We start from the raw sequence: 12,605 nt of genomic DNA on the forward strand, positions 1-12,605 counted from the left end.
TGGAAGAAAGCTATTCCCCATTTTAAAAAAGAAGATGATATACAAACTTACTTTTTAGATTTATTTTCTAAACCTAATGACATGAAGTGTTATAATTAGTTGATAATTATTAAGAAAGATAAGAAAGAAAATATTTCTTAGATATCATAATTAATTATCACATTTTTACACTCGAATAAAAATGCTTTTTTAAAAAGAGGTAAATTACACTTAGACTCTTGAGATTTGAATTTAAAACATATTATCTCTTGACGTCTGAGAAATTACACTACTCCTGTTATTATAATTATTTAGACAGAATCAATATATTAAATTCATTCACTCTATCTTTTCTTACTTTGTTTTACTTTTTATGTTTTTTTTTTTTTCCATTTCCTATACTTTTTTTTCAATATAATTTTTTTTATTTTTTTATTAAAAATTATTACCTTTTGCAAAAGTAAGAGTTTATTAAATGAAACTATTAATTACAATAATAAAAATATAATTTTTAAAATATCAAAAAATATAGCGTAATTGAATCAAATCACAAAAATGTCAGTAGAGTTTACCGTTTAAAAAGCTTCACACATTAGTCGAGGTACGGAATACCTAAAGTAAATAAATAAATAAATAAATAAGTGATATATATAAGATCCCAGCCCAACCACACATACAAAAACAAAAGGACACTCTCTTTAGTATCATCGGCATCTCTCTCTCTCTCTCTCTCTCTCTCTCTCTAAAACTCCGACTTTCCCATCATTTTCACTCGCTTCCCCGTTCTCATTCAGCAGATCTCTCGCCGACTCGATCACTCTTCCATTACTCCAGAATGCAAAGCCCTCGAATTTGTTTCCCAGGTACTTCGATTTTTGCTTCGATTTTCACATCTGTCTCTCAAAGTTTGCGTTTTTTTTGTTTTTGTTTTCGTTTTTTCTGTGGTTGTTGATTTTTGTTGTGGGTTTCATTTTTTTTGTAAATTTTTTTTTTGGGTTTTGGTTTGATTGGAAAATGAGTCCATAAATAGCAAATACTAAGATGTGTTGTTGATTTCTTTTTTTTTTTTTTTTTTCTTTTTTAATTTCCTTTCTGTTTTTGATCAGCGGTGTAGTTGATCTGCGGCTATTAAATGCCTTTTGGGAACATTTCTGAAAATGGAAGACCGAAAAACTCTAGATAAGGCTGGTCTGGTTTCCAATCTAGGTCAATCTCAAAATCCATGTGATAAAACCCTAGATGAAGCTACTGAATATTCTAGTTCGAGTTATAAGTATTCTGGGTCACTCCTGCTGTCTGATGTTTCAGTTGGAGAAAATGGTGGTGGGTTCAATGTCCAAGTTTTGAGTCGGGGTTTTGATATTGAGAAAGGAATCCAAGCTGTTGAGAGTGATTCTGAAGAAATTCAGATAAACGGTGTGAAGAATGCAGATTTATCGGTTCCAAAAGCAAGTTCAAAAGTTAACCGGAATGTGCAGTTTTTAGTTGAGGAAACTGCAATGGAGGATGATATAAAAGGAAACAATGGATCGCAATTGAATGATGTTGTTGATCAAAGTAAGAAGATAGAAGTTTCTGGAAATGGTTTTTCTTTATTTGTGGAAGTTTTCGGTCCGCCCAATGGGTTTGTACAAAGAGATGAAGCGGTTTTTGGGGAATTTGTATCAACAGAGGATGGGGTTTTGTTGTCTAGTAATGAGGAAAACCCTAAGGCTTCAGAGATTCACGAGTCCAATCTTGGTGTGACACAAAATGGCACCATAGATGGGTTCGGAGAACATGAAGAAGCTATTTATAATCAAGAATTCGAGTTATCTATTGGTGAACTTGTATGGGTTGAAACCAAAACTCAGTCTTGGTGGCCTGGAATGATTTTCGATCCTTCAAATGCACCAAAGGTTGCTCCAAAATCGGATCAGAGTACTTGTCTCCTAGTCAAATACTTTGGGCATGGTGGTTATGTTTGGTGCTCTCCATTGCAGTTGAAGCCTTTCATTGAGAACTTTGCCCAGATGTCAGTACAAAGCAACTCTGTAAACTTCCTCAGTGCTGTAAAGAAGGCTGTAGATGAGTTTGGTCGGCGTATAAAGTTGCAGATGACTTGTTCTTGTAAATTGAAAGAAAATCAAACCATGCCCACTGCTCCATTGGCTGGTAATGGTGGAAATCAGGAAAGAACTTCGATGCCGGAAGACAAAATGTGTGATGAAAATTCTGTAACCCAGTTTGAACCTGCGAATTTTCTTGCATATGTCAAAAACCTTGCCCAGCATGGTTCTATGCCTGGAATGCTTGAGTTTGCTGCTACCCAAAATCGTTTGTCAGCCTTCTATCATTCCATAGGGCATTGCCAAGTGCCTATGCATCAACTTCGGGGAACAACTGATTTTAAAGATGGAGCTGAAGTCTCAGAAAGGAAGGTTGAAGTCATGGCTAAGCTTTCCAGAACGGAGAAGAATACTGTTCTTAAGAAATGCCGGACTGATTTTTCTGAAGGAGGAATAAGCTCAACCTCTGGGCACAAAGAGGGTAACAAGGATTCTGAAGTTAGAAATGTAAGTGTTGAAGTTCCAGATATAGATATTTGCAAATTGGCTTCTTCGTCTGCGGAGGAAATGACCAACCTCTCATTATCTCCAACTACCAAAGTGAGCAAAGTTTCCACTAGAGCATATGATGAAAGGAGTGGAGGGAAATCTGAAAAAGTCTATGAAACAAGAGAACGAAGGAGGAGCAAGTATTTGTCGCCTCCGTTTGTAAACGAAAATGAAACCGAAGATGGTAAGGGAGTTTCTCATGTAGTGCAGGACAATAACAGCATTGATGGCCAGTCTGTGGGGTCCCCTCCAATAATTAACTGTAGTGGCAAGAAGGTACAGAAGAAAAGGTCCAAGAAAACAATTTCTGAGCGTAATACTTATAGTATACCAGGGGATATTAATGCATCTTCAGCAGATATGCTCTCGGAACTTGGTTTTGCAGCTCTAGATTGTCTTTATCCTAACAAAGATAGAAATTTCAGTTCGGTTGAGAGATTCTTTTCTGGATTCAGAAGACTGGTGTTTCATGACGAGTCCAAGGGAATGTCAGAAGAATCTAAAGAACCCGAGGGAACTAAGCCTTCTGCTGCCACACCAGATACAAATACAAGTGTTGATTGTCCTGGCTCAGTGGGTAAAGACACACATGAGAGGAACGTCCCAGTACCCAATGTTACTTCCAAACGGAGGGTGGGTAGCAAGAAGAAAATAGCAACTACGAGTTCAAATACTAAACCTAGTCCTGTCTTTTCAGATGTGAATGGAAATCCTACAAATGGATCTTTCATAATAAATTTCCAGGAGCCTGACTGTCTTGCACCAGACGGTAAGTTGTTACCTAAGAAGAGAAAGAAAGCCGGAAGAACTCTAGAGCTTCTGCAGGATAAAGTAGCAGTTGACTTGCCCGATTTGAATGGAAACTGTACTGCACCACGTTCAGTGATAACAGAAGATCCACAGGTGAGTGACCTCATAGCACACCTAAACCCCGAACTAAAGAAGAGAAAGAGGAGTGAGGGAGCTGCTTCAGTTTGTTCGAAGACTAAAAGTATTGCTGGCTTAGCAGATGTGAATGGAAACAATGCTAAAGTTGGGTCATTCTTGAAAGATGCACAAGTAATGGGTTCTTTTTCAACCCAAGATATTGCTAAGCAAAATAATAGGGAGGAGGGGATGAAAGAAGCTGATTCATTCTGTCTGAATAGTGTACTCACAGCTAACCAACCAGATATTAATGGGAACAATGCTGAAATGAACTCATTTGTCAAAGTTCCACAACAGATGATCTCTCCTGGTGGTAAACCCGAGCCCAAGAAGAGGAAGAGGAAGGAGAAAGCAGTTGTGGACGATCCGAAGACTAAAGTTAGTTCTGCCATACCAGATTTGAATGGAAATGTTGCTGAACCTAGCTCTCTGGAGAAAAATTTGCCAGAGATGAACTCTACTCCTGCTGAAGGTGCACCCCAAATGAACTCTACTGCTGCTGAAGATCAAACCCAGGTGAACTCTACTCCCGCTGAAGGTAAACCCCAGCGCAAGAGGAGAATAAGAAGTAAACCTGTTGCTTGGATGCCAGAAATCATTGTTCATAATAAAGAACAGACAAATGGAGAGGCTTTGGGGACTGCTCTTTTCTTGAAGTTTGATCAGGGATTTCCAGTGCCTTCGAAAGAAACTTTGGTTACTACATTTTGTGGGTTTGGGCCATTGAATGAATCAGAAACGCAGGCATTGGGTGCTTCTGATACTGCACAAGTTATCTTCATCAATAGTTCTGATGCTAGAAATGCCTTTCGGAGTCTTGAAAAGAGCAAGCCCTTTGGGCCGGCCCTAGTCAATTACCGTCTCCATCTTTCAGCTGCTTCGAGGGCTTCAGAAGCAGATACTAATCTGCACATGGCTGTGACCTCCCAGAGCCTGAATGGATTTAAGCCACCAGCAAAGCCTTATGGGTTGAAATCTCGTTCTGAAGAGGCACCTGACCTTTCTTATATAAGAAAGAACTTGGAAATGATGACAACAATGCTGGAGAAGGCCGGGAATAATCTTTCACCAGAGATGAGAGCCAAATTGGAGAACGACATAAAAGGCCTCATGAAGAAGGTTAGCACCATGGCTGGCTCATCTTCCACCTCTTAGTTCAACATGTAAAATATGGATCTTTTTCTTAAAGTTGTTTACAAGGCTAGTGACCCTTGGACTTGGTAGACTTGGATTGCTCTGAGTCACTTTTTTGTTTTTTTGTATAAGTTATGCTTTCTCTGTCTCTAGATGTTCATGTTAGAACTGAAAACTTTGTAGTTAATTGCATTGGGAGAGCATAAGAAGCAATGAATTGTAATTTAGGAAGCGACATTGTGTCATTGCTACTACTTACAATGAAGCCGAAAACAATCGGCCTGCTTCATCAACATCTGATGAATTCTTGATGGTTCAATAAGTATATCCTCTTTTGCTTTGATTCTTTTGAGATTCTACAAGAATCGTACTGTGTCCTGAACAGAAACAATGAGCCACAGTATACTTGAGCTCTTGCCTCTGCATAATAAATTTTCTTCTGGCAGTTTCAGATTTTATGAATCTCAGGTTATGAATCTGAACTTTTGTTGTTGCTGCCACCGTGATCTATACTTTGTTTGTGAAGTTTTGACAAACATGGTAAACAAATCCGTGGGAGCTTCTATTTACACTTTGACAAATATGGTAAACAAATCCGTGGGAGCTTCTATTTACACCACAAAAAGGGTCCGGTTGCAATATGCAACCACTTAAAGTTGCACATCATGTGCACCTCAATTAGGAGCCATTGGATTTCAAAATTTTCATCTTGCCCGTTGATTTGTTTGACAGTGGAAAATGGAAAACCGGAGCAACTGATTAACATCCTTCTAGCTTATCTGTTCTCTCTCTCTCTCTGCTGCTATCGATCTCTTCTCTGTCTCTCTCACTGTTGCACTCTTTCCTCTCTCCCTTCTCCCTCCATCTGGTCTGCAACCATAGCAGTTGGCGGTGCGATTGAAGTGGCTGTGGGTAATTTCACTCTATCTAAAACCCTAATCCAACAAAGAAAGAAAAAGAAATTGAACAATCAGAAAAATCTAGGTATGCCTCTCAATTGATTATTTCTGAAACCCTCCTTCTCCTAAAACCCTATTCTCTAATTTTTACCCTATTTTCTCACTGAGTGATTATTTCTGAAATCGTCCCTCTTGTAAAATCCTCTTCTCTGATTTCTACCCTCTTCTCTCTCTCTAGGGTTCTCTCAGAATTTTGATTCCAATCTTTCTCGGCTCTTACAGATTTGGTATTTTTACATTTGAAATGAGGATTGCTAAAATTTTATTTTATTTTATTTTGTTATTTATATGTTTCAGTTGACTTCAGTAATGAAATAATTCATGACTATGTTCAGACATTGGGCTTTTTACATTAATTAGTATAGTATTTCGAGCCATATTTTTGCTTCTAGGGCTTGGTGTCTAGTTGATGGTAAAATATGTCATTGTTTTGGCATTAGATTTGTAGGTTTAATTATGTTCTTTGAATTTTGATTGTATTTAAGATGTCTGTAAAAATGCATTAGTTTATTAGCAATTTAAACAAAAGTATTTTGGACCTATATTTTCATTGCGTTTGGATGTTCTTGAAAACTTGTGATTGATTAATTCATTTGCACCTCTGTTTGTTTCCGATGAAAATAGTAACAGAAACAAAAAATCAAAATTTGAACTTTTTTTCAGTCCTCATCCTATCGTGATTTACTGAATGCAACTATTTCGTTGAATTAAAGCAAAAGTTATATTATTGTATTACATTTACGTTTCGTTACAAATGTATTGTCGTTAATTTATTTCTTGTTGCTGCGAACTTGAATCAATTTGAATTCAATTCTAAATGGTGACACTGAATTTTGTTGTGTTTTGTGATCCACGTTGGTTGAGAAAAACTAAACATACTTGAAAAATGTAGTAAGACAGCACTCTGATTGTGGATTTTTAAGCTTTACCATTAGGTTGAAGTTATGTTGGTTGATTATGTGTGTTCTCTTTTACTTAGATGTTTGGTATTCCTAAAAAAAATAAAAAGTTATAAAGTTACTGAAAATGTAAAAAAGTTAACATTATTCACATGTATGGACGGAAAAAAAATAAAATAAAAAAAAATAAAAAAAAGGATGAATAGACAAAGGGTAAAAAGACAAAAATACCCTTGGTTTTGTCCCTTCCAACAGTGTACGTTTTGGTGGAAAAAAAAAACAGTGCGGCACAGTGCACTCACGTGGGAGTGAAACTAACATGCACGGAGAACATGTCAGTACTCAGAAGGTTAGGAAGGTAATTTTGCTAGTTGACACAATATTTTAATATACATTTTTTCGTAAAAAATCAAAAAGTTATCTCAAACATATAATTTTTTTCCTCTACTTTTTTAGCCAAAGAGTCAAAAAAATGCACTTATATAGTTCATCCCAAACAACCTCTGTCGTGGAATTCAATGTGTCATCTGTATATTGGGAATGGTAGTAACCCTTGGTTGCCTTTAGCATGCAAATGCAGTTAAACTCTTTGTTCTTGATGCTCATTATCTCATATAAATTTTGGATTTCGTTGGAACCTGTCATGTAGTATAAAATGTAGTTACAATTCCCTTAAAAGTATAAAACTTGGTTCCCAAATGGTATCTTTATGCGAGGTAGAATTGCAGTGACAGTAATTGTGAGAGGAGTTGAAGGTTTCATATCTCGATGACTATTGTGGTTATCTTACTGATTGTGCGATGTAAATGATTATGAGTAACTGAAGGAATGGTGGATGTTTATAGTGAAAAGGCTATATGGCTGAGGTGGATTACTTTGAAGAAGTGATACTGTAATATTGAAGTTCATTGGTGTTGCTGGGTTAGGGTTGTGCCTAAATGGTGGTGGTAATTGAAAGGAGTGAGATTAGATAAACTGGTGGGAAAGCTACTGCAGAAACATACGTTAGTGAAACCTTGAATCAAATCTACCTCTGCCTGTCCCATAAGCAATTGTGCACCTGTATACCCAATCAAAGGAGGACCTTTGTCTTGCTATCTATTGGTTGCAAACTTGCAGCAATGACAAGCAGTTGCACCAAAGGAGTAAAATTTACTGAGGCCATGTAAGAACTGTGCCTCATTCAGCTAATAATAGGCATCAACTTGGTAGGAATTAGAGGTTCTTTAGTTAGTATGACATGGACTAACATAACATACAAGGGACAAAGAAAGGATCACAGGAAGCTACTTTAATTGAGTAGCTTTGGAGATTGATATTGTATAGTATCTACATCAACCTAGTTATTTTTATTTTTCAGTTAAAATAGTGAGTAAATCCTTAAATTTTAATTATATCAAACTAGCTATTAAGTTAGTTATTTTAATTTTTGCTTAACAAATGTAGCTAGTGGTTTGAAGTAGTCAAACATTAAAAAATATTACTTCTGATATTTTAGAATTAGCTGTGTAAAGTTTATAAAAATAATTTTATATTAAAATTAATAAAAATAATGTTTAAATAGCATGGTAAAATGATAGACAGTTGATTGGAGAGTGTATTTAAAATGTGTATAGCCAAAATAGATAAAGTAACTTTTGAACCAATATATAACAAAAATTAACTAGTTTGATGCTCTTATGTAGGTTGTATGGTGGCTAGTGTATATGACGCTATGAAACAAGGATACTCCAAAAAAGGTACAGTACGAGTATCAAATATTTATTGGATACGGATACAGGTCTGATATGGTGGGATACGTATTGGATATGGCAAATAAGTATCCGATTTATTTTTTTTATTTTTTAAAATTTTGGATATTAGAGGGATACGCCCTTCGTACTTGAAGAATACGGCAAGATACATGATGGATATGTTGGAAATGGTTAATTTTTCCTCAAGTTTGGTCTATTTTTTAGGTGGGCCCCGAGTGTCGATTTACTCGGGTCAAAGTGGTAACGCGTTCTATGCTGCGTTGTGATTCACGTGGTATATTTGGTTGCTCAAAACTATTACCGAGTGAATGGGAAATTGAAGCCAAAGTGTGCTCCATGGAAATGGAGTTTTGGTGGAAATTCCTTAAGGTTGTAAATTGGCTTGTCCCACATTGATTTGGTGGGAAGTTTTGAAAGGGTTTATAAGGCTTAGGGTGAGATACTTGGGGTGTGCCCCAAGGGGTACCCAAGTGTTTTAGAGGGAGAGGTTATGGGCAAAATGGGCTAGACCCATTGGACCCAAAAATCACCACACGCGCGCCGTCCGTCCGGTCGGGCGGGTTGGGCTTCTAATCTTTTTGGGCCAAAAACATTTGAATTTAATTTTATTTTTTATTAAAATAAAATCCAAAATTCAAATTAAATTGGTTTGGATTTTTTGTTCATCCAAACAGGGCCCTTCCCGTTTTCAAACAGAAATAAACTGTTTTGGAATTAGTGCACACCCAAACAGGGCCCTTCCCGTAATTGCTATCTGTTTGAATTCAAAACCCAACAGGTATCATACCTGTTCAATTCAAAACCAAGAGCCACATACCTGTTCAATTCAAATCCAAGAGCCACCTTCACATCTATAAATAGGACCACCCTCATTTGATGTTTTCCATTCAGAAATTTCGTATTTCACTAATTCTATTCTTCATCTTGCTGCATTTTATTTTCGAAAGAAAGAGTGTATACACTTAGTGTGTTCGTAAGGCAAACAATTAGTAGTGCTGCTATTGTTTGTGGTAAGATCATTTCATCCTGGGAGATAGACGTCCAAATTCTGAAAGCACCGTGGAGAGGACGAATCTGTCTTAAGGACACAGTGTCAAACACTGGACTTGATCAGAAAAATAATTCGAAGAAATTAAATCAAGTAAGTTATTTAATTTATTTTCAGTGTTGTTTTTTATTTATTTAAATCAGATTTTAATTTTGTTTTTGTAACAAAATAAAATCTGTTTTTATTTATTTATTTTTATTTCGAGTTTGATTTTTGTAATCGAACAAATTCTCTCCTTTTCTTTATTTCTTTAAATTCTAATTGTTGTTGTGTACACAATAGAATTAAATCTTTTAAATACAGTGAAGATTGTCCTACAATCTTAAGACAGATTCCTTTTTGGGTATCTTCATTGTATTTAATTTTCTGTGTTTTCAAATTAATATTCTGGTTGGAAAAACAAATAGTGATTTATGCTATTTGACAGATAGTAGTAATATACTGTCTCTTTTCTTTGACAACAACTAGTAGTACGATACTGGTGTCATTAACAATTCAGAATATTATTTGGTATTACAAAAAATTCTTGTGATATTTTATTTTTCTAGTTTTAGTAACAAGGAAAATAAAATTATTTTGTTGTTATAATTTATTTTCTGGTTTTAGTAACTAGAAAATTGATTTGTGTTTTAATTTATTTTCTGGTTTTGGTAACTAGAAAATTATTTTGTGTTTGTTCTGTTTTTTGTAATCAGATAGTTTTGTGGTATTTTATTTTCTAGTTTTAGTAACAAGAAAAATAAAATGATTTTGTGTTATAATTTATTTTCTGGTTTAAGTAACTAGAAAATTAAGTTGTGGTTTGGTTTTCTGATTTTTGTAATCAGATATTATTTCGGTATTTTATTTTACTAGTTTTAGTAACAAGGAAAATAAAATTATTTTGTTTTGTAATTTATTTTCTGGTTTTAGTAACTAGAAAATTAATTTTGTTAATCAAGCATGTAACCTTTGTGACTCGGTCACAATCTGTTAATTTTGTATGTAACTTATGGTTTCGTTTGGTAGATCACTTATTTTTGAACCCTTTGTGAAAAGGTGTTAATTTTTTTGACTTTATCATAGTTCATCGTGAGTATACATGGAAGAATTTGTTTCTAGAGTAAAATATTAGTTTTACAAACTAATTTTATTTTTATTACAATGTGGATTCATAGTCTTGAATTGTTTCTGCACTTGAGTCGGAAAATATATATATATATATATATATATATATATTCACAAGAACATTTTAATGCATATTTAATTTGTTTATTTATGTACAAATCAAACTTATTAAATGAAGGTATGCTTTGTCATTTTGAAGTTTAAAGTTTAAATGCGTTGGATTTTATTTATGAGTTGAGAATCCTTTTATTTCATGATGCAAGTGATGGGATCGTGCATGATTAATTTATTTTGTTGATTCATTATTTTTAGTTGATACGTTTGATATGCATGTATGATATCAACTCAAGTTATTTCTTAACAATAATTTCAAGTGATTTGGAATGATAAATTGTTATGTCGACTTAGGACATAAGCAGGTTAATTTGAATATTTCTAATCAATTTTGAATGGGTGTTTAAACACCAGAGAAATTTAAACATGAAGATGTATGTAATTATTTCGGTCCGTTTAATTGGGAAGTAATTTAAGAAATCTTTTATGTTGATTATTGAATTATGTGACATGAGATGTCATTAATAATTATTTTACTTGCGTAGTAGAATTTGTTAAACCATGAACTATTTTATTAATATGGGGGTGTTTCTCTTGCATTAGTTGAGATAATTTAATTTTCTTCTGTCACAAATATTTTTATGACAGTGACATTTATTTGTTATTAAGTTGCAAGAATGTATACAATCAAATGGGTTTTTGAATTGTTTGATTCTTAGGCAAAATTTTTTATGAGGATATGATTTTGTCAAAACATTAATTCTGACTTAAGTAGTCATAATTATTTTGGTTTTTTCTTGAATTTGTTTTAAAAATTCATTGATTTATAATAGAAGTGATAGGGGTGGTGAATATGATGCACCATTAAATGAATTTTGTGCACAACATGGCATTATTCACCAAACTACAGCCCCTTATTCTCCACAGCAAAATGGAATTGCTGAAAGGAAGAATAGAATCCTAAAAGAAATGATGAATGCCATGTTACTAAGTTCAGGCTTACCACAGAACTTGTGGGGGGAAGCAATATTGTCTGCTAATTATGTTCTTAATAGAATACCCCACAAGAAAACCAAAAGCATTCCTTATGAATTGTGAAAAGGTCGACCACCTTCCTACAAATACTTAAAAGTGTGGGGGTGTTTGGCAAAAGTTGAAGTACCTGTTCCTAAAAAGACTAAAATTGGACCAAAAACAGTAGATTGTGTGTTTATTGGTTATGCTCAGAATAGTAGTGCATATCGGTTTCTGACTTATAAATCAGATATACCTGATATAAATGTGAACACTATTATAGAGTCAAGGAATGCTGTGTTTTTTGAACATGTCTTTCCTTACAAGGAAGGACAGGAATTAAGTTCACAGAAAAGAACTTATGATTGTACACAAAGTCAAGAGACTAATGACAATCAAACACAAGAGACTAGTAATAGTCTCGACCAACAGGATTTAACTAATGATGAACCAAGACGGAGTAAAAGAGCAAAAACATCAAAATCCTTTGGTCCAGATTTTCTGACATACTTGTTAGAAAATGAACCTCAAAGCTTTAAGGCAGCAATGACAGGTCCTGAAGCACCTTTGTGGAAAGAGGCTGTTAATAATGAAATTGAATCCATTATGCAAAATCATACTTGGGAATTGGTAGATCTTCCACCAGGTTCTAAACCTCTTGGATATAAATGGATATTCAAGAGAAAAATGAAAGCAGATGGTTCAATTGACAAGTATAAAGCAAGACTTGTTGTTAAAGGTTACAGACAAAAGGAAGGTCTGGATTATTTTGACACATATTCCCCTGTGACAAGAATAACATCCATTCGCATGCTTATTGCTATAGCAGCGTTGTTTAATTTAGAAATACATCAAATGGATGTTAAGACAGCTTTCTTAAACGGTGATCTAAATGAAGAGATCTATATGGAACAACCCAAAGGGTTTGTAGTATCAGGGCAAGAAAAGAAAGTTTGTCGACTTGTAAAATCCCTTTATGGATTAAAACAAGCACCTAAGCAATGGCATGAAAAATTTGATCATGCAATGCTTACTAATGGGTTTAAGATAAACGAATGTGACAAATGCGTCTATGTTAAAAACACTGACCAATGATATGTCATAGTTTGTCTTTATGTGGATGACATGCTTAT

General features: G+C 34.6%; 1 protein-coding gene across 1 annotated transcript; it reads left to right on the plus strand.

Moving 5' to 3' along the window:
* Window positions 1–638: 638 nt before the first annotated feature.
* On the plus strand, window positions 639–4,930 carry LOC114303260 (serine/threonine-protein kinase ATM-like). Its single transcript, XM_028248386.2, has 2 exons — window positions 639–842; window positions 1,086–4,930. The coding sequence occupies exon 2, from the start codon at window positions 1,137–1,139 to the stop codon at window positions 4,656–4,658; it is 3,522 nt and encodes a 1,173-aa protein (XP_028104187.2). The 5' UTR covers window positions 639–842; window positions 1,086–1,136; the 3' UTR covers window positions 4,659–4,930.
* The last annotated feature ends 7,675 nt before the right edge of the window (window positions 4,931–12,605 follow it).

This window comes from Camellia sinensis, chromosome 15 (genome assembly GCF_055761805.1).
Source record: "Camellia sinensis isolate YWXY chromosome 15, ASM5576180v1, whole genome shotgun sequence".
Classification (NCBI taxonomy): Eukaryota; Viridiplantae; Streptophyta; class Magnoliopsida; order Ericales; family Theaceae; genus Camellia; species Camellia sinensis.

What these genes read in the sequence shown, in the direction of transcription:
- LOC114303260 (XM_028248386.2), top strand. Translation starts at nt 1,137, where the DNA reads ATGGAAGACCGAAAAACTCTAGATAAGGCTGGTCTGGTTTCCAATCTA.